We start from the raw sequence: 22,262 nt of genomic DNA, 5'->3' as shown, positions 1-22,262 counted from the left end.
AAGTCAGGATGATAAGAAGAAACACACTTTAACACAAAAAGCCAAAGTAAAAGAAGATGGGCACAGTGAGAGAGTGCAAAAACTTACCTCTAACAAATGCCATGTACACAAATAGGAGAAGAAAGAAAAATCTAGCTTCAAAGGGCATGCCAATGCAAAAATTCCAAGCATAGGCAGATGAGGCAAGACTGAATTAGTTATTTTACTAACATTACCTTGGAGTCTTTGGAATGCTTTTTGGAAGAGAAAGAAAACCAAAACAACCAACCCAGCTTCTGCTAGAACTCCCACTTTTCCAGTCACTGATCACACACATAACAGATGCACATGTTCAGAAAGAATACAGGAGATTAAAAAATATGCTGGTGACACAGAAGTTTAGGAGTCATGGACTATGTCACTATGAATCCTCTGACGGGTTTGACTCATAACATCCTTATGAGTTTGCATAGATTATTTATTTTCACTGCCAGCAGCACTACAAATTTCTGGCTTTAGGATACTCCTTGCGCTGTGCTAGCACTACTGCCCAGCCACAAAAAGCCTGAGAACTTATCTGACTGAAAAATAACATAGTTTAAAAGTCATTATCAGCTGGAGACACATCCCATTCTGGTTTACTGCCAAGCAATGCCCCCAGTAGGCGATCACGGGGCAGAAAGCAACTGAAGGTCAGAAACGGGTAGCAGTTCCAAGTGCCACACCATGATTTCTGTTGTGACAGCTCAGTTCTGCTTAGTATCTTATATAGAGTTACTAATAATGTGAACATTTCCCACCATTAGAAGTGCAAAATCTTACTTTGAAATCATTATTTGAGTGAATCACTTCACAGGTCTGGCTTAAAATGTAACCACGTATTGAAATTGTCACAGATTTCTTGTAATGGAAACTTATAGATACAGCTACCAATGTATCTGTAATATAATAACAATGCTTTATCCTACTGTATTTTACAGACCCTAGAAATACAGGTGGAAGGACACAAAGGGGTTAAACTGGGATAAGAACTCATTTACTATGAAATAAACTAACTACTTAGGTATGTTTCATACCATGAAAGACTTACAAAACATACATTATAAGTGGTTTAAATTTCCCAACTGATAATTAAATGTGCACATGCAAAAATAAACTATATTCTGAAGATCTTTAACTGGCTCTCTACCCACAACACACATGTATTCAATAAATTTACTATGATATTAAGATCTTAATATTACAAACAGTAGTCCTCACAAAATGAATCTTACTCCATTCTTAAACTCCTGACAACTTATCTTTATATTCCTCATACAGGTACAGAGCTGGTTTTAAAGTGTGCTCATACACATAGTACATTATTATTCACTTATATGGAAGTATTTGAATTCAATGCATTTGGTAGTGATCACAGTGATTTTTATTTAATGTATTATGTATTCACACATTATATAGGAATCACTGCAAGAACGTATGTATTGCACATCAAGGCAAGCACAGCTAAACAGCTAAAATAATCATGTTTCTAATGAGAAAAAGCATGTGATTTCTCTGGAAGAAGAAGCAACAGTTTTTCCTAGAGAGCACATCTACAGTATAAATGCTACCTCATACCAAAGTCAACTATGAAACTGCAAGAGCCAAGCAGTTTCAAAACCTGATTTATCAATTTCCTTAGAATGCCACACTGCACACAGGACTTCATAGAAATGAAGAGTTATCTTTTTGCCTGTAAGATATGCAGAACTGACTCACAGACAAGCTGTTTTTTTCACATTCTCCAATCCACCAGGAAAAAAAGGAAATTGAGGAAAAGGTGAAATTTAAATGTTTATGTCAGAGGATTTTGAAATTTAGGAACAAAAACCCATACTGTGACAGTCACACACCATGCTTTTGAGAATTATTTTTGAACACTAAATGTATCCAACTCTTTGTGAAAAAAATAATGCCTACTTCCTCACATGCCGAGTAAGAATTTAAAATTCTGAAACAGTCGAGAGAAAACACAGCCTCCCCACCCCCTAAAAAAACAACCAAACAAACCAGCACAGTACATTAGATATAGAATACTCAATACAGAAACATGTAATAGTCAAGAGACAACCATAAGTGCAGGATTCTCATGGCTGAAGACTCAACTGATTCTTTTCTTACTTTTAAAACTTTCCTCCAAGAAGTTAAAATAGTGAGCAGCTTTTTAGAAGAATGAAGGAACTAAAAGAAGAGGTTTTGAGGAAGAGATATGTAAGACCAACAAGACAAACAAGCTAAAGGAGACATATGGCCAAATGAAATCAAACAGAAAAGCTAAAAAAAACTAGAACCAAGGTGGTATACAACAAGAACACTAAGGGAGCATGAAGAGATGCAAAAGGTGTACTCTAGTCACACAAGCACAGAAAAGCAGCAATAAGGTTCCAAGGTGTGCATGTGGAACAGGGCAGAAATCTAGACTGTAATTTCCCATTCCCTTTTAGTACCTTCCTGAAGGCCCGCCTCTGGTGACTGTGTAACAGAGGGTGAAGACTGTGGCTTGGAAGAAAGGCTGGGAGCAGGTGTCCTTACTGGCGAGATCACAGGAGATGAAGCAGATGTTCCAGCCCCAGGCTTTGTGAACAGAATGCTCTGGCTTACAGAATGCACAGGCTGTGAAGAATCAACGCCACCTGAAGACGACAGCAGAAAGCAGGAATGTTTTGTATTTGCACAATTACACAATAAAGGTGATCATATTTGATTTCACAGTAGCTACAAAAATAATACAGTACTTCAAACAAGTTTATACAAAAAAAAAGTTGAGGGGTTTTTAATTAAATATAATGTTAAAACTACATTAAAATGAACAAACTGATCTGACACCTAACTGCAAAAAAGAAAGCACGACATAGTAAGAACAAGATTAAGCAAAAGCTAAACTGATCCATTTTTGATCGATCCTCATAAGTCCATGTCCTCACAGGTTCCTCATCCCAGGTAAGAGGAATGCAGTCCATGTAGGATAACTCCTTTTCAATATTCCTCCCAGAGACAGGAAACCTGAAAGTCAGCTGTGTAGTAGACCAACATTCTGCCTTCCTCACAGAGCTGGTACTTTGCAATTCTGATATTCAATTATGAGACCTGTACTCCAAGCAGTTTGTTTCAACCAACCCTGAGTATTCCACAAAACTTCTGATGTGTTTCAAACATCTGGACCAGATATAATCTCCTTAAAAAAAGTCAAGATTAGTGCTTTGAGAGATCTGTCACAGTTCAGTTGAAATTCCTATCAGATAAGGACAACATAACTTTAATTAAGCTAGCTTTTAATAGGGTCACTCCTTGTTTATGAACTGAAAAAATTCATCATACTGATTCTTTCCAAAATCCTGACAGACAAGCTGTTAAAAATAATAATGAGGAAATTTGACCAATACTACTTTGTAAACAGAAATTAAGCAAGAACAAAATTCACCATTTGTACTCATTTAAGTTACAGAATTCACTGGACGATGCACCTGCAATACAAACTCTGCTTCCTTTGCACATATAGCAGCATAGTTCATATATTCCCCGACTTTTCCTTAAGTAATGGGGTTGATATCTGGAAGGACTTTATGGGGAAGTTTAGTTGCTCTTTTAGAAGGAGCAAAAAGAAGAGGCGGCTTAAAATTATTCCTCTGCTTTTCAAATTCACTGCCAAAAATAACAGCGTACATTTTCACCACCCTAATGGATCTTTAGTTTATTATGCAGTTTTCAAATAAAATGTTGAGTATACAGACAGCTTTTTCACAAGTGTTATCAAAATCCAAATTAAAATATGTATTTCTTCGAAGTTCATGGACACAGCATTTTCCATTCTATTCTATTTCCATTGAAACGTACTTTCTATAACCTCTGCTTCTACACATTATGTCTTGTGGACTCCCCATGAAAGCATCAGCACCTGTCAGCAGAAATATTCTTGTCAGGGTAGCAACAAAGCCCCCTCAAGCAAAATATGCAAGAAGACAAGGGAAGTTCATTGCAACATTGCTGTGCTTACCCAGGTTTTGTAGCAGAGTTATTTATGGGGTTATGGTATTTTCCATACTTCAAGTCAATACAGTGATGCTGGCAGCACCAAGCACTGCTGTAAAGCATGCCAAATGCTGTCACATCAGTGTCACATATTCAAAACCAAAACCAATTTACATCCAGATTACCTGAAAATATCAAGTACTAATACCTATTCTCAAGTTATCCAAGGTATCCTTCAAAAAACGTAACTTTTTCTTTGTAAAAAAATCCAACCTGCAAAATGGCTCTGGAAAGCTCTTGAAAGCTGTAAATAACCAAGACCAAAGTAAACACTTCAACAAAGTTAATTTTAAAAAAGAACACACTGTTAGCAGCTATCATCACACGAGACAAATGTATGGTTATGGTAACTACGGTATCAATTTTTTTTCCTTTTCCTCTGCAAGTAAGTAGCTTGGACTCTGTCATGTAAGTACTGATTAATTCAGGATGGCATATTTTAGCTCAAGACAAAGCTATATTTTAAACTGGTGTTCAGTCCAAGTTTCCCCATCAGCTTATCTAGCCCAATCAGGCCATGCAACATTCCCACCAACCAACACCATGAGAAGCCAAGAGCTTTGTCAGGCTGCAATAAACATAAAACCCAGTCTCACAGACACAGTATTTTCTGTTTTTCACCTTCCACTCCTCTCACCTCTAATACGCACTGAAGTCTTCCCTTGTGCCATTCAATCATGAACATCTTTTGTAATAAAAATGACCAAGTATACCACTTGGTTACAAAAGCCATGTATAAAGTTCTACAGCTTAAAGGTATATTACAGTAAGAATCTTCATAGCTGTGCAAATTAGCAGTTTAATTCACCTTTTTCTCTACACACCATAACTTAAAGCTTTTACTTAATTTCCAACTTGAGACCTACAGGTAGTAGTTTAAAAAGCACAGCACCACAGTACTTTCTCAAGTTTTCAGAAGAGAGCTCCTTTTGAGCTGCTATAGCCCTCCTGGGTCTTCCCACACACACACACACCCCAACATAACACACAATTTATACCTTAAGATTTACCACCTCACTGCAGTTAGGAAGATAGGATGCTGTTGAAAAACAAACTTTTTGTATCTCAGCTAGCTACAGTCCTTCCTCTTTTTCCATCTACACCTATATTAGCAGACTTACAGGGTTATGACCTACATTCCTATGGAACTGGGGCAGCAAGGACTTTAAACCCTGATCTAAGGGGAAGTATGTGAATGAGATCAAGAAATTAAAGCGTCTCCTGCTGAAGCAGACAGCCTATGATTACAGGACAGTGAACTAGGAAGCAAAGAAAGTCTGACCTATACCCACAGAAGGAATTCTCTCTCTCCCTTCTCAGGGAAGAGTCCACTAAAATTTAGGCATTCTGGCTGACACCCACACTGACTGGAAAGCACCAAGAAAAATCAAGAGTGCACCAACTTCAGTTGAAATAAGCTGAAAAAAAACCAACCCAAAACCCACTAAGGAAAGCTACTGAGCTAGGAAGACAAAAGGCCTAAATAATACAAAGTTTGTCATTTACACAGCACACCACCATTTCTGGACATACCTATACCAACACTGTTCTGCTAAAATATAGAATTTAAGACTAGAAGAGGGTGTTTTTGCTAGATGAAACTAGTTTAAACTAGCAAGCAGAAATATATTTCTTTTCTACTCTATTTATACTCCCTAAAGCAAATTATCCTCACTGGCTGTTATTTATCAAAACAAGTCAAATTCCAGCAAAAGATTCCTCTTAAATTTTGTTTCTTCTTAAGAAATCTCAGCAACCTTCACTGAAAATACCTCAGTGATTTTAGACAGTGGCTGCTGAAGTTTTTGAAAAAGATTTCTGCTGCAGTTCTGTGGCCTTAGTACATGACATACAGCAGTTCAGGGCTTTCATCTTAACAGTTTCAGCATTTTGGGGGCTTTCTAAGCACCTACACAAACTGCTTTCTTTAAAGATCCAATTGTAAGTCCAAGGCTTAGAGCTTCTCCGATTCAAGCAGAAAACTCAGAAATCACCAAACTTTTGAAAAGTTCGTGCCAGTCTAGATTTCTTAAGTCCCGATTAAACATAGATTTTATTAAAAACATGGCATTTATCTATAGAAAGGACACTTAGTTTTCATCACAGAGAGCTTTCAGTGTCCACTGACTGCACAAAAACTGCTATTGAAAAATACATTAAGACAGTAGTATCCTGAACAACCATATCTGTAAGATTTGGTTATTTATAATTTGAGGGTTGTAAGGGGTCTTCCTTCACAGCACAGCAGCAATAGCAGGAAATTGTCTCATTGGCACTCTGTCTAATAGTAGTACACTGTGTCAAATTTCTTTACATGGAACACTCACAGAAAGCACTCTTAGGAATTTCAGTAAATTTTCACTTTTCCCCAAGAAGTTTTGCTAAAAACTATATACAGAAAAGACTGAAACAACTTTACATCATTTTCTCCCTGGAGAACAGTAGGGAGGATTAAATATTCAGAAAAATTACTTCTTACAAAGCACTCCTCATGTCTTTTAATTCCTTGTGTGTTGGACTCAGACACTTTCCAAGGACATACAAGAGCAGGCAAACAATTTTCAAGACCCAACTCCTTTTATGAAAGGCTGCAAACAATTAATTAGAATACTATATAGGAAATTACTCCAAGAACAAGACAACTGCACTGGAAATTTAAAAAGCGTATCAGTGTTGCAATAAGCAAGTAAGTTATACCAGGACAAAATTATTACTATTTTAAAAATTGCATTTATTATATATTCATATTATTTTATTAGGAATTATTATAAGCCAGGTGTTGCAGCAATTGTATTTTTAACAGTTCTCTGTTTCAACAGAAAAAGAAAAGCACTGGTTTAGTACAACTGCATTTAAACTGTATTTAACTGGTCAAAAAATTACCAGTCGAGAAAGAAAATCAGGATTTTCCTGTACATGCTATTGATCTCTCAGAGAGAGAGCAAGATGCTTCAAGCACTCCCATACTTCTAATCTCTTCCATTCTTCCTACCAAGTACTGCCTATCCTATGAATTTGTATCAGTTTTCCCATGAAGCAGAAGCTTCAGCTACTACCAAAATCTGAGCACACTTGTCCCCAATTTGCCCCTCATAGCTATATCTATACTAAAAAGTCAAGCTATTGTTTACATAAAAAAATATCAAAAAAGCTACCAAAATTACTCACTCAAATGCTTACAAAAATTAGAACAAACAATTGCTTCCAAATCGATGCAGGCTTCCACTTTTTCTGAACCTTCTGAAGAGCACATGCATGCTCCCTTAGGTAAAATTTAAAGAATCAACTTAGACCACAATTTAAAAAAAAAAAAAGCCAATAAACTACAACTATCCCCAAAATAGTGTCTTTTCTGTATGTCTCTATAGAAAGATGTCAGTGTTACAATTACCTGCTATTGTGAGGACTGTGGTACAAAGCTTCAAGAATTAATAAGGATAGAATTCAAAATTATGACACCGAATTTCATGTAGTGAACAAGTACAAACCAACAAAAGAATGATTTCTGATGTTTCTCAGGTCTGGAAATTCACTACCCTTCAAATAACTGCATACCTGTATTTATTTGGTTGTTTACTTTAGAAACTGATCCAGCGAGATTCCTGCAGAGGTTGTCTTGAATGGACTGAGCAGATGAAGTAGTTGATAATGTTGTATTATATCCCAAGGGAACATGCTGTTGAAGGGAACGAGGTACTGATGTACTCTGGCTAGAAAACGTATTTGTCTCTTTGAACTGTCCAGGAGCAGGTAGGGTCTGAGAGGTAAATGCCTGCCCGTACACACTGCCAGCAGCCACAGGATAGGAAACATTAGGATACATGGCACTAGGAGCCACGGGCATGGTGTAGTGATCAGAACTGAGGGGAAATCCCTGAGATGTAACTGAAGAGCTGACAGAAGTGCTGTAGTGATTAGCAAATGCTGCATATGACTGCTGAGCACTTGTATGCAAGTAGGATGCAGACGATATTGCTCCTTGAATAGGTCCTTCAGCTGACCCCACTGTATGGGGAGGAATACTGTTGTACAACTGCTGCGATTCCTGTGTATTCAACACATTGGTACCCACAGAAGGTGTCATAACATTTTGTGCTGGTGCTGAATAGTAAGTAGGGTAGTAATTTGCTCTATACCGATTATCCAAATGTGAAGCAGCAGCTTTATTGGGCACTTGGGAATAGTGTCCTGAAGGCGCACTATAGTTTGGAGGATGCGAGTCATAGCCAGAGGGGAACTGCATGTGACTCTGCACAGGACCTGCAACAAAGAGAAAATGTCACATATATTAAAGGTGCATCTGCTAGTAATGCAAATGGACTCTGTACTCACTCTAATAAGAAGTTTCTTCTTGGTTTCCATCACTAGTTTTGAGGCCAATTTCCATCACCAGAACAAAACAAGTATAATGCACACAAAATACAATATTTGAAAGAATTTGCAAACACATGTACAAGTAACAAAAATGGAACCCTTCCATTATTGAATGATGTTTCCATGCCAAGACTGTATGCCTCATGCTTGTACTTTGAGTATTTTAGAGTTTTTAGGTTAATATTCAAACAAATAGTGAGCAACAGTAAGCACCAAGCTGATGTTTCTAAGTGCCTGAATACAACAGTATGCCTTAAAAACCCTGACTGAAGATGGAAAACAAAAAGCTGAAGTCAAACCAATACACCAATATATAAACAAGGAGGCACGCTTCTTTACATATCCTCAATATGATGACCAAGATACAGTGCTGCAGGGCACTTCTTTTTGTCTTCTTTATGAAACTACACAGTATCTGGTAAGACATTTCACTTGTCTTTACTGCCCAATACTTACATCAGGTGTAAGAGATGTGATTTTGCTTGTCACTGCAACTGGCTCTGCAACATTAGAGATTAATCACATACTAGTCCAGTAATGGTCAAAGAAGTACTCGTTTGCTAGAGACGCTATGTTAACTATGTCCAAACTGGCTTTCTTTTCAATGCAAACAGATCAATGGTAAATCTGAAGGGTTTTCATCAAGTTATTTTCCTGAACCCTGTTTTCTTCTTATTTTCTAGTGAACTACAAACACATTTCTTTGGATGACTTCCATTCTTAAAATTACCACACCCTCCTGCTCATGTCATGCTGAATGACTACAGTGTTATTTGCCATCCTTAGTGACTAGAAACACAAGCACACTACTGGGCTACTCACAAATTAAACAGCATCTGTGATAATAATTGTTTATTTCTCCCTTATATTAACAGTGACTACAAAATATAAGTTTTATTTCTCTTGTCTTAAAATTCCGAAAAGTCACTGTTCTCCAAGTAACATGATTACCTTGTAAGGCACTTTTAGTAATGAATTCATTAATGGAATCCTGTAACCAAGGAATGTAATGTCCAAAACAGCTTTCTGATAAAATTAAAAATACCTTTCATACTTGACAACGCAGAAAGTTTAATAGAAAAAAGCTAAGAAGTGAACAACTGTAACTTGGACTTCTGTGTCAAAAGACAGATAGGCACTTTGGGAGAAAGCATAAGGAGCTCAAAAAAATAAAATAAAATTAGACCCTAAGTTTTGAGAAGAGTATGTAACCAGCTTCTGGTTCACTCTTTCTTTGAAAAAGTGGAAGCTGCTTCATAGAGCTCTGTACTTCATTGTTCCTTAAAGGAAAATGATTTTGCGTTAGGAAGTCATTAACAGCTAAGTGAACTCTGGCAGACTTTCAGTCTGTTTTTTTTGAGTCTAAAACAGCAAACTCAAAAATACACCAATAACTCATGTCTGTCAAGACTTGCTACTTTAAGCAGTTCTGCCACTAAAGATGAGAAGGAAAGACGTTTTCTCTGAAAAGTCTGTGCATTTGTTCTACTAAAACATGTGGCACAAACTAACTCAGCTGGTATAATTTAGAAACTGGTTTAGGAGCACCTGACTTCTAAATATAAGGCTGCATATCAAATCATCTACTGTAAAGTCCTGTAGTATCTAGCTTTAGTTTGAAAACACACACCATAAATAAAGACAGAATAAATTACCAAGTCAAGATATCAGTCTCTACATTATATGTCTAATTCATCTCTATTTCCATTTTTAAGTAGAAACATCTATAAGGTTTAAACTTTACATGAGCACACAAGGGTATAAATACCATGAAGACCTCATTAAAAGAGACACACCTTATGTTTGAAAAATTGCTTCTTTTATTTTAAACTTCTGGTCTTTTAAAAGCAAGTTTTATAATTACAGATGAAAGATTATTCCCATTATATGAAATGAGGTTTTGACCATTTAAAAATTATAAAGAAATTAATTTTTATACTGCAATTAGTAGTTGGAGCTACTAATGATGACAAGATAATTGGTCAGTTTTCAACACTGGAAATCTGCACACATCTTTTCTGTCATTGTGAAATCTTGTTAATTGCACAGTCTGTCCTGATGTCTTAGGTACTCTGCCTTCCACCCAAAACACCTCACAAGTTTCTCAAAAAACAACTCCACAAGAGGATATGAAAACCTTAGGTACACACAGATGTACTGCTAAAACACCATCTCTATAACGGAAGCAGTGAAGCTCCGCTACAGACAAATTAATATTTTATAGTGTTATAATGTATAACTACACAGGCATTAACAGGTGAACCCAAAAAGCCTTATCAGTTTTTAAGGAGGGTGGGGGTGAGACATCACCAAAAAAAAAAAAAAAGCACAGTGCTTTGTACAGCAGTACATAAAACTTTGCTTGCCAGTGTCATGTTTGTTTTTTATGTCTGTGCAGTCTCTCACCTGAATAACTTAACCATCTGCTACGAACCCCACCTATATATAGTCTGCATACCCTACAACACAAACTTGCTAGCCAAGAATACCTGTTAGTTTCCTGTAACTTTTAACATCCCTTTACCCACTCCAGAGAAGACTCACCACAGCTCCCGCAGGTAACCCTTAGGGAATGGACAGGGGGCAGCACCACTGTGCCTTGCTAATTGCTGGCAAACGAGCCTGCAAATCAAGCACTGCTGAGCTCTCACAATATGGAATTAACGTCTAGCTCCTTCAACGACCTACCTTCCTATTTTTGCAATATATTCAGGGATTTTGTCCTTTTCAGACCTTTGTCCCCCTTATGAAATTTAATGAAATTGCCCAAAAGATATAAAGCCTGAGGAGGAATGGAAAACAAGGCTAAGTACATAATATCATAATGAAAATGATGATCCCAAAATGCTAGTAGAGATACAAGTGGTAATCTTACAAACCAAATGTAGACAACACTAGACAAAAGTCTTCTGCAGAACAATGGGGATTCAACACCATTATCCTCTCAGCCTTACATTTAAATGCATTAAATTGTTAGCAAAGTCCTCCATCACCATCAGAAAAAAACACATCATCTTTAGCACTGATTTAACAAGAAACATTTTATTATGCTGAAACAAGGAAACAGGTAATTTGCAATTTAGATACAAAGCCACTTGTAAGACTACAGCAATAAAAGCTTCTTGAACTTGCAAGATTTTATTCAGAAGAATTGCATTTTAAAGCCCCAGACTTCTGAACAAGCAGCCAAACAAGGGCTTTTTTTTTTAAACACTTAATTTCCTTATTGGATCAAACCAAAAGCACTTTAACAGTGAAGGAAAAAAAAATACAAACAAGAATTAAAAAAAATATCCCCAAGTTATACTAAAACTAAAATCTCCAATGGTCTCAAATGAATTTGTCACTGGGCCAGCCAAAGCTTCTATAAACAAAACCGAACATCCTTCTACATATCAGTCTGTGTGCAACAGGTTGCTCGCTTTCTGAAAAAAAAAAAAATCCCCTCTTCCATCAGATCTGAGTAACTTCAAAGTTCTACCTGAAAAATCCACATTTTATGAAATTACAGCACAGAGCACTCCAAGTATCTAAAAGGATGCACTGGTGTTTTCTTTCAGTTAATGAAGAAATAGCTGTACTCATAGATCTAACATCTAAACTCCAGAAAACTGATGTAAAATTAAATTTCAAAATCAATGACAACCTTTCTTCTGAAATTTAGTTTCTATTGGACAGCATGGAAATTTCCAGTATGGACTTCTCCATTAGTAAGTCTCTATTCTCTCTCCTGTTTTTCTTTCAAACAAACGAAACCAACCAACCAACCAAAAAAAAGAGTAAGCCTTAAATTCTGTGTTATAACTTCAGAAGATTAGTACTAGAAGAAGACAGACACAATCTAAAAATTCTGGAATGCTATTGCTAAATGACACAAAACAACAAATTCAGAGTTCTTGTCTACAAATCATCAAATACATACCACTGTAAGGCATCTTAAGGCACACAGAAGCTCAAGTTGACTATTTAGCCAGTTATACAATAAAAATCCAAACCTATTTCTGAACAAAGTATAAATTTCTCTGAATTAAAGAAAAAGTGTTTCACAGAATATAGTCTACTACAAAGTTTTAAAAAATTTGTTTTTAAGAATATTATCAGCATCAAGGAGTTGATTAGAATAACAAATAGTAATGATGGTTCTTTAAAGATCAGTTTCAGTCAGTTAAAAACACAAGGAGAAAGCATGATGTTAGTTTCTACTTGTTTCTGTGAAACACACTTTCAGAGTACTGATGTTGTAGTAGCTGTGTACTGATACTGCTATGGTTTTTACTGAAAGCCATGTAATCTGGCATTTTCTGAATAATTTTGACAAAGCTTAACATTAGAATACTAATCTACCATTTAATTAAATTCCTTTTCAGTCACTTCAACGACTTTTGCACTATGTGCAAACTGACTCAAAACCTACCTTATAGGCATGTAACTGCTTATCACGTAACTACCCCTTTGACATGAGAAAAATTCAGCAGTAAAAATTTTTCCATGTCATTATCCTGCATACTGACGTGCGCAGAAAAACTGCCTGTGTTCAAAACATCCTGACTACAAAATACAGGGTTAAACAGTAAAAGCTAAACCTCTAGGCAAGCAAGAGGCATAATTTAGATACCATACTATCATTAGGTGGGGACAAAGCTCATGCAGGCATCCTGGAAAGTTAACAAGTTCAATAAAGAACTAGTTTTATACCGCACCAATTTAAAAATTAGGCAGTGAACGCTAATTAAGTCATAGTACAAGTAGTACCAGCACCTCTCCTTCTGAAGTCAGTATTTTGGGATTTTGAACTATTTTACCTTTGTTTTCCAGTGACCCATATTTCACTGGCCAACCTTGTTTATTCAACTCAAATCCCAAGATCCTGTTGCGTGAATGCCTACCGCCTACTATGTTTAAGTTCACACACAGCTATGAAGTAAACGCTCTCTCATCTACGGTACATGGTTTCCTGCCCATACTCACGCACGACTGCCGGAACCGAGGCCTGGATGTGCCTGGGCCTTCAGAGCATTCCCGAAACACCACAAAGCAGGCGCCCCAACACTGCCCTGAGCCAATCTCCAGGGAAAACGAAAATATCACCCTCTCCCTCGCTCCTCCAGCGAGACTGCGCCTTCTAACACTTTAACTCCGCACGTAGCGGCGAGGGCCGGGGCGGGACGCGCGGTTCCTAAGCGGCTTTTGCTGCCTTTCAGAGAAGGACTTCCTTACAAGCCGGCTCCACCGTGGCCCACCGGGCCCTCCGCCGGACCCGCGCCCTTGCCTCCCCGCACAGACCACTGCACCTCCCGCCACTGCAGGAGGAGGGAGAAGAAGCAGCTCCCCCGGCCCCTGCACCCGCAGGGCTCCCGGGGAGGGAGCGGAGCCGCGCAGCTTGCCCCAGTGACTCCGCGGGCGGCTTCTCCCCGCCGCCTCGGCCGCCAACACTAGGCCCTGCTCGGGCCTCTCGCCCCTCACCGTTCTGATAGCGAGGCACGCCGCTCTGGGGAGCCGCGGCCTCCCGGGAAGCGCCGGGCCCACTCGGGTAAACGGCGGAGGCGGCACCGGCGGGCCGCGGCGGCAGCCCGGCGGGCGCAGACATGGCTGCTCGCAGCGCTCACTCCGGCCCTGTTCTTCCTCCTTCTTCACTCTCACCGCAGCCGGGCGTCAAGGGTCGCCAACAGATTGGGCCTGAAGAGCGGAGACCACGGCTGATCCTCAGGAGCGCGGAAGGCAAAGCACGCAGCCGGGCCCGAGCGCCGCTCCCGCCACCGCGGCCTTGCGGCCGTTAACGCCGCCTCCCACAGCGCCCCCTGGTGACACCTCCGCGACACCGCCCTGCCCTGTATGAGGTGACCGGGCTCCCCTCCTCCCGCCGTCCTCACAGGCCCCGTCCTGCTGCCAGGGGCGAGCCCGGCCCGAGGCGTGCGGGAAGGGTGCTTATCTCACCCGCTCCGTGCTGGAGCGGCCTGTACGGCGGGGGGAACCGCGGCCCGCTTCATCTGCCGGTGATGGGGGCCGCATCTCCTATTTGTGTGCTCTGCGCATGGGGAAGAAGCCTCGAGGTGAGGTGAGGTGAAGTGACAACTGTAATTAGTCTATATACAGACAGAAAAGCCTTAGTGAGGTAGAATGAGCTGAGGCAAGGCTTTTCATTCTGTATTAGGAATGCATACTTTGTATTCTGTCTCTTTATGGTGTATAGATGTTATCTGTGTACACAGAAAGGCCTTGACAAGGAAAATCAGGGTGTGATAAAGTAAGGCTTTACAGTCTTTATGCAGAATATATATTATGTATTCTCTAAACAGGAAAGAAAGTGGTGGTGGGCCTCTGTCATGGTTTAACCCCAGCTGGAAACTAAACCCCACACAGCCCCTTGCTCACTCTCTCCACAGTGGGATGGAGGAGAAAATTAGAAGTGTAAAAGTGAGAAAACTTATGGGTTGAGATAAAGGCAGTCTAACAAGTAAAGAAAAACTGGGTACCCAAGCAAAGCAGCACAACGAATTAATTCCCCACTTCCTATCAGCAGGCAGGTGCTCAGCCATCTCCAGGAAAGCAGAGCTCCACCACACGTAACAGTTACCTGGGGAGACAAAACACTAACTCCAAACACTCACCCCTACTTCCTTCTTCTCCCTTAGTGTTATATGCCGAGTATGATAAGATACAGAATGTCACTTTGGTCAGTTGGGGTCAGCTGTCCCTCCTGCGTCACCTCCCACACCCCCAGCCTACTTGCTGGTGGGGTGGTGTGAGAACTAGAAAACTCTGTGTAAGCACTGCTCAGCAGTAATGAAAACATCCCTGAATTATCAGCACTGTTTCCAGCACAAATCCAAAACATAGCCCATACCAGCTACTAGGAAGAAAATTAACTTTAGCCCAGCCAAAACCAACACAGCCTCCCCTGTTGGCTACAGTTGGCAAACTATCTCCATTCAATTTAGCACTTTCTGCAGTAAACTGCACACTACACCATATTAATTTTGACTGTTTGTGTGTCTGTCTTTGCCACCAATCTATCATCTCTCATTCACTCAGGTGCTATTCAAGACAGTTCATTGCTCAGGTTCTTTTATTAATCATGTTGAAAACACAGTAGCATATACATTGTCAACACCAAGTCCAACAACACCGAGCCACCTTTAATTGTTACATATGTTTGATCAGTTCCTTCCCTGTTCATATGCTGGGTGTCTGTCTTTAAATATTTTTAGCACTTTCTAAATTACTTTGCCTGTATGCTAAGCATATGGTCCTGCTCTGAATGTTACTGTTATTATGAAGCATGCAGGGCGTCTTTAAATATTGGAAAAAAGTGACTGTGTTTCACCGTTTCTCAGCCTTCACACCCTGTCGAACTATATAGAGGTATCTTGCACAGGCCTCCATTAGTCCCTTGACAGATTGCAGAGCTGAAGTAAATATTTTCTTCTCCATGTCCTAATAAGATAGGGCAAGGAATAATGGACTCAAAATGTAAAAAAATTCAGCTGAGCTAGTGAAAAAAAAAAACACATCACCTTAAGATACTAAAGGCCTAGGTGACTTGGGAATGGTGTGACATTGCCATAATTGACTCTTAGCAGGGGTTACACAATCATGTAGGGAGTCAGACTACCATACAGCTTTGGTGTAAATGACCTCTTGAAGTACTTCCCAGGGCTAAATTGTGACAGGGTTAAAAAAAAACTCTGCTGTTAAAATTGTTCTTCCTTCTTTATAACTCATCCTCCATCCCACACAAAGTATTTGTGAGAAATAAATGCATGGCAGCAAAATAATTTAGAAATATGGACAATCAGTTGGTTTGCTTTTTCATTTTCCATGCTGTTTTAGAAGGAGTGTAACTGCTTCCATGTACTACAACTATATTTTGTCACAGCATGAAACACATGTGAATGTGTGTTTTGGCAAAGATTTCCCCTTTCCAAACTTTTTTTTCTCTCTTTGTACTGTGAAACAATAAATATATCCTATATCACAATCTATGAAGGTTACACATAAATTTATGATCAAGCACAATATGTCATTGTGCTAAAAATAAGAAGTGGCAATGGGGAATTTTCCCATTGTTTTGAATGCATTTACAAAACCTTTTACACAGCTTAATTACTTTCTACAGAAAACAGTTACACTGTGGTTAAACCCACTCACTCCTAGGAAATCCAGGCAGCTAGAACAGAAGCCCCTAATGAAAATCCACCATAAACTCAAATATATTTTGTTTTCCTCATTTGTAATTAATCTGAACACATTAGCAAAAAATGAGTGTTAACAACTGTTGTTTATGCTATCATACAACAAATAAAATATGAGCTGGCTCACCTAGGCCATTGGTTCCACTTAGTCTAGTAACAAGCTTACTGGAGTAACAAATCCTTTGGCCAGTTGAGACTTAATTGGTAATAGATTTATTTTGACCTTTGGTGCAGGAAGTTTTGCAATGACACAAAGTGGTTCCTCTGTCATTTGGGTTTGGGAGAACAAAATATGAAAGTTTATCTCATTATCTGTAATCTGACAAGAAGGGCAATAAATTTCCAGAACGCAAAAGTTATTTTTGCAAGAAGAAAAGTCTGAGAATAAAATAATTATAAACTGACTTGGAAATGATTGTGAACTTTAATATAGCTACGCCAAATACCTACCAATTTGCCATACATTTCAGAAGGACAATGCCAAAATTAGGTACTTTTATAATATCCATCAGCAAAATACAGCTGTGGGTCACCCTAGCTCTCTAATAATTTTTTAATTATTCTCCTGCTTTTTTTATGGGAAGTGGGATACGTTAGTACAGAACAATAAAGCTTCATGTTTTCACAATCAAAAGTCCCAAACTGTGTTAATATCAAGTATTTGGGTAAGTTCCTTGTAGTCACTGCAGTGTGGTTTCTTTCCAGAATGTGAAAGGCAACTCAAGACTCTTCATGTAGCTAAAAAGTGTGCCTCTGCTTGTGTGACCTCTGCATCTAACTGGAGGATAAATTCCTACCTCTGCTGGGTAAGATCTGTGCTAAACTTCATTTGTAGCTGGCTAATTAGTAGAAGAGCCCCCAGGGTAGTCATGCTCCACTTCAAATAGAAGTCTTTCGAGACCTAAGAGCTACCAGAGAAATCAGTTGTGATTCAGCACAACTTTCTTATACATGTACACTTTTACTTCCCATGCAGGTTATTTTATTTATTATCCACATAACTCCAGAGGAGTTCTATGACTCAGTCATGAGCAGGGCTTCTGTTTATTTGCCTGAAGCACTTGATATGTATCCAGGTTGGGCACACAAGATGAAACTGTGCTTAATTTTCATGGAGTTTTAATGTGTTTACTTATTTATTTATTTATCTATTTATTTATGTTTTCCTTGGGTATTTATATCTGTAATGGAAAAGGCTCAGAAAGCAGCAGGATCTGCTTGGCTGTGGTCTCACCAGCTCTAAGGAAAACTTTGTGTGTGTGCATGCTATATGGACATCATTTTTACCAGCCCCTGTGCAGATTGTAGGATAACAGGAGCTGTCACTCCCACTACCAACCTAATGGTGGCCATCCAGCCACCTTTGACTTGATGCCTTGCCAACAGCAACAGTCTAATTGTTGTCACCTAGGATGGCTGTAAGGGATTTAAGAGAATGATTTAGCTCTTCTCTGGACCAAGGCAATGAACTCTGCTAACTGTTATAGCTGATAGTTGCTGGATGCAGCTAATCACATGGTCTCTGTGTCTGAGACTGAAAGTCAGAGTAATTGTTTTGTTCTGTAACCCCTAATGGTGGGTGTCATCTCTATTCACAGTGTAGTCTGTAATTTTTGTGATACCTCTTCAAATCTGGAAATACGATGTAAATTCTTACTTACATTGATACTCCTGACTGGCAATTATGCCTGGTAAGCTTCTTGAGTATGCAGTGTAGATAAACATATACATCTATATTTAGGCTTGTAATACTCCTGGGTAGTTTCATCAGATGCGACCTTCATCCTACAGCACTAGTACTTAGAAAACATCAGGCAAGCTATGACTAAGGGAGAACCTCAGGTATATTCAGTGATCTAAATATTTTCATGAAATTGTGTTTAAAGGAAAACTCTAGCCACAAGCTTTTGTGTGACCTTGGTGGATAGATAAACAAAAGCAAGAGAGTATGGGGAATTTTTGCAGCTGGTGTGCCACATCCCAGCTGTAGAAGCATAGTGATGCTGTGCTCCAAACAGGCCAAACTTAAGCTCATGAAACCTTTTCAATTTTCAGCTATTAAAGTTTTATGTTTTTATAGTAATTTTTATAAGATCTGTAAAAACAATAAACCCCTGAAAGATCTGTTGCTCTCTGGCAGTTTGATATTTTATAGGTTTTCCATTAAGATGGAACAATGACTCATCTGAACAACTGGAGCTCCACTCTTCCTTCTGTAGTTCCAGATGTGCCGCTTGCCCCCAAAGCAAAGCTTGCTGTTACTTCTAAAAGAGGAACATTCTGCAAACGTGGGAACTTGTGTCCAAAAATAGTTTCCTAGCTTTTCTGGATGTCTATGTCACTGTTCTGCACTGTATCTTCCCACTAAGATACAGGGCACTAAGAAATACACAGATCCAAAACAAAAGACACAGTTCCTCCCCTGCATTACATGACTGTGCAGGCTCTACTATTTATGTACACCATAGGTCCTGCGGAGCTCAGTCACATGGTAATACTGTTGGCTTCAAAGTGTTTCACATATGAATGATGGCAATGAGAGCCCCATGTGAACTGTAGATCAAACCATCCAAAACTAAAATAAAAGATAATTAAACCATTGAAGCATAATTAAAACTTAAAAGTACCATGCTGTGGATTAGCAGCTTAATGCCATAAACCTCAAGGACTTTGCAGTAATGCTTTAAAAACTCTGTATTTCTGTGTACATTTGAAACAACATTAGAAGCTGAAATAGCCTCTGTCCTTATCTGAAGAGACTGCTCTCCTCTGAAAGTAATTGAAAAATTCCTCTCACAAGATGTTTTGACAATATTTGGGACACTTGTCACACCAGTTAAATGTTACGGACACTGGCTGACCAGGGCCAGATTCTGCACAGGTTGCCTTGCCTTCTTCTGTGGGACTAACCTAGAGCAAGCACATGAAGCTCCATGCTAGTCAGAAAAACATTACTCAAAGTCATAATATAAAGTGGCATATTTTCCCTTTACAGCCATCTAGTCATAGTATCCCATCAACTGCTACTTAAGGTCAGATTTTTTTCATGAGTAGCAGTGTGTTGTTTTCAGCTGAGGGAACCCAGAGAGTGCTCTTCATTGTGCAGAAGAATAAACACATCTAATTAATAAAAAGCTTACACATTGTTTCATATAACATTGTATCCATGAAAAAAATGAAACGGTAATGCTAAGTTTCATTTCCAAGCACAAGCTAAGTAGTAGTACTCATGAAGAAAGACATATTTATTTAAAATCTTTTTAGACATTTAAACTGCCCATCTAAAAAATTCTTTTGTGCTTATAGTTCTGACAGCCTTATCAGTCTCAATCTTACTTTGAGCTTTTTTAACTGTAGCTTTTTATTCATCTGTAGCTTCTTTCCAGTAGTTGCCTTGTAATTCAACTTCAGTCTTCCTAGCAAGTGAATTTCACCATCACTGACTTCTGTTGAAATAGGAGGTTGTGGAAGGTGGAAGCAATAGGATCTGCATGAGAAACACTCTGGGACTTGGGGAGGTAAGCCAGGATATTGTTGTAACAAAGAATTTCAGTTGAAGGCCAGAGGACATGGGGAATGTGAGAAGAAGTGAAGCAAGAACGTGAGGCTGTCATCACGAGAACAGTGTATGATCAGCATTGTGATTGGACTGTCTACCTGGGAGATTTTTAAAGAAGCCAATGGGATCGAACGTGGTGTGCTTGTGCAGGTTGGAAAAGTACCAAACAAGGGGATAAAAGGGCTTGATTGTAATAAAGTTTTGTCTCAGTATCCCCAGTGACCTGAGCCCGTGTAATTTTAAGCCACAGGTGGTGACACTAATTTCAAATTCACCTAAACAGGAAACAGTGGAGTGAGCACCTCAGTTTAGCATGGTTTTTGCTAAGACTTCAGCATTTACTATCCCACAACATGAAATTACAACAATAGAAGTCAGTGACTTTCAGTAATAAAGTGCCTTCATCCAAATATTTTTCTAACACAGAATGAAAATTTTCATACAATAAAGATCAACTTACCTTTGGTGCAATGCTTTTGTTTTAAAAAGAGTGAAAATTGGTCTCTGCCATTTTATCTTTAAGAGCAGCTTGTGCTGTGTGGTTTCACATTGTACTGGAAGTAAGGCAGACAGATCACACCTGCAAGCACAGAGGGGAAGTATTTTGTTTACAAAAGAACAAGTAGCACAATCTGTGGCATTATTTTATGAGGTGAACTATTTTTCTGTAGATGCTTGTTATGACTTGGGACAACCAGACATTGCTGCTTCTTAGATCGTAGTGAGTGACATCTCTCTTCCTTTGACCTCTACTTAATTGCTTTCATTGTAACTGAGATACCAGTCTGGGATGGGTTCTAGAAGTTAGATGAACATTTGCTGACAAATTAGTTACTACCTGGAAAGAAAGCAGCTCTGGCTTGGCACTATTTGAAAGTATGATTGAATATTCTCAGATTCAAAAGTACTTTCTTTAGCACTATTGAGTGCTGTAGAATGCCAAATAAAGATGATGAAAAGACTGGTAACACCTGAAATACCACTAAATGATTCATAACCATTTTGGCTCCAATCACCCTTCTTTTTCTTTGTGATGTCATAAAGTAATTTGTTTTTGTATCTGGGTGACTTCAAAGATGCTTATTTATTTTAATTTTGATCAGAAGGTAAAACCAGCCATTTTCTTCAAACAAGTCTTCTGCTTCAGGAACATGTGCCCAAAGTTAATAATGTGTTTAAGTGCCTTCTAGCATAAGGATGTTAAGCATGTGTCTGAGTATGTTCCTAGGTAGTTTCCAAGGATGAAATATGTCCAGAAGCCAACTGGACAGGCCCTGTTCTCCCAGTTTGCTTATTCCTAAGAGTGGGTATTATGCTTATGGGAAATAAATTAACTTGATGTGATCTGAGGTCTCTGAAACTGGGAGCATTCACATATTCACCCCTGGCAGTCTGGAGCAGTTCAGGAAGTGCAAATATCACCTTGCAAGTGCTTATTCTTTCCAGCAATTTTCTTTTGAGGTCTAGGCTAGACTTGAATGGGGCAGTTTGGGTTAAACTTAACTCTTCCTGTTTAAAATTTCATGCTGTTAGCTTCCTATAGCTGTGATGACTTCTGTTGCTCTGTTGCACAGTGTTTGCTTTTCATACACCAGGCTGTGTCACAGGTGTATGTGGGATGTATATGTGTACATGTACATATGGATGTACATTTATGTACATGTGGGGTCAAGAAAGTGGAGAAATGAGAGACCTCTTTTCCAGTCTCCTTGGAGACCTGGGAGCAGCTGAGGGGCCTGTGCTCAAAGATTTTATTTTACTATTCCCCAAGTAAACAGGTTCATGAAGAGACATGGTCAAGCACAGGGGGGGACCATAAATAAATTGCCCCTTTAGAATAGCCACAGGCATTCACATTTCCCAGCTGTAGGAGCTGTAACCAAGAAGCATTCTGATAGTTTTGGACATATATCTAACCCCAGGATTCACATTTAATAAACTCATGTCATTAGTTCTTAAGGATTTTGACTAGAAAAAGCACTGATTTTCAACAAGTGGCAGGGAATAATACCAATTAATAATTAAAAAATCATTACTTTTTAAAAGTTGATTTAAAAGTAATGTGGGATTTACTGAATTTTAGATTCTTT

At 38.9% G+C, this 22,262-nt stretch overlaps 1 protein-coding gene and 1 long non-coding RNA gene across 4 annotated transcripts in view; one reads left to right on the top strand and one right to left on the bottom strand.

Annotated features, from left to right (window-relative positions):
• Positions 1-14,182, bottom strand: part of SEC24B (SEC24 homolog B, COPII coat complex component) — a 42,492-nt gene extending 28,310 nt beyond the window's left edge. The window contains exons 1-3 of one of the 3 annotated variants that reach the window (XM_034064766.1): positions 13,885-14,182; positions 7,603-8,307; positions 2,466-2,651 (exon numbers count right to left, since the gene is read on the bottom strand). In XM_034064766.1, coding sequence (XP_033920657.1) covers positions 2,466-2,651; positions 7,603-8,307; positions 13,885-14,008 — 1,015 coding nt within the window. In that variant the 5' untranslated portion in view covers positions 14,009-14,182. Of the gene's footprint in view, positions 1-2,465; positions 2,652-7,602; positions 8,308-13,389; positions 13,494-13,884 lie in introns of those variants that run through there. The other 2 variants (XM_034064765.1, XM_005148627.3) reach the window with 2 other exon arrangements.
• A 145-nt stretch (positions 14,183-14,327) lies between these two features.
• Positions 14,328-22,262, top strand: part of LOC115946431 (uncharacterized) — a 28,916-nt gene continuing 20,981 nt past the window's right edge. Inside the window, exons 1-2 of the long non-coding RNA XR_004080510.2 lie at positions 14,328-14,476; positions 17,319-17,419. This is a non-coding gene — a long non-coding RNA (uncharacterized lncRNA). The remainder of the gene's footprint in view (positions 14,477-17,318; positions 17,420-22,262) is intronic.

The sequence above is a fragment of the Melopsittacus undulatus genome, chromosome 7 (assembly GCF_012275295.1).
Source record: "Melopsittacus undulatus isolate bMelUnd1 chromosome 7, bMelUnd1.mat.Z, whole genome shotgun sequence".
Lineage (NCBI taxonomy): Eukaryota > Metazoa > Chordata > Aves > Psittaciformes > Psittaculidae > Melopsittacus > Melopsittacus undulatus.
This window is presented reverse-complemented; position numbering and strand designations above follow the sequence as displayed.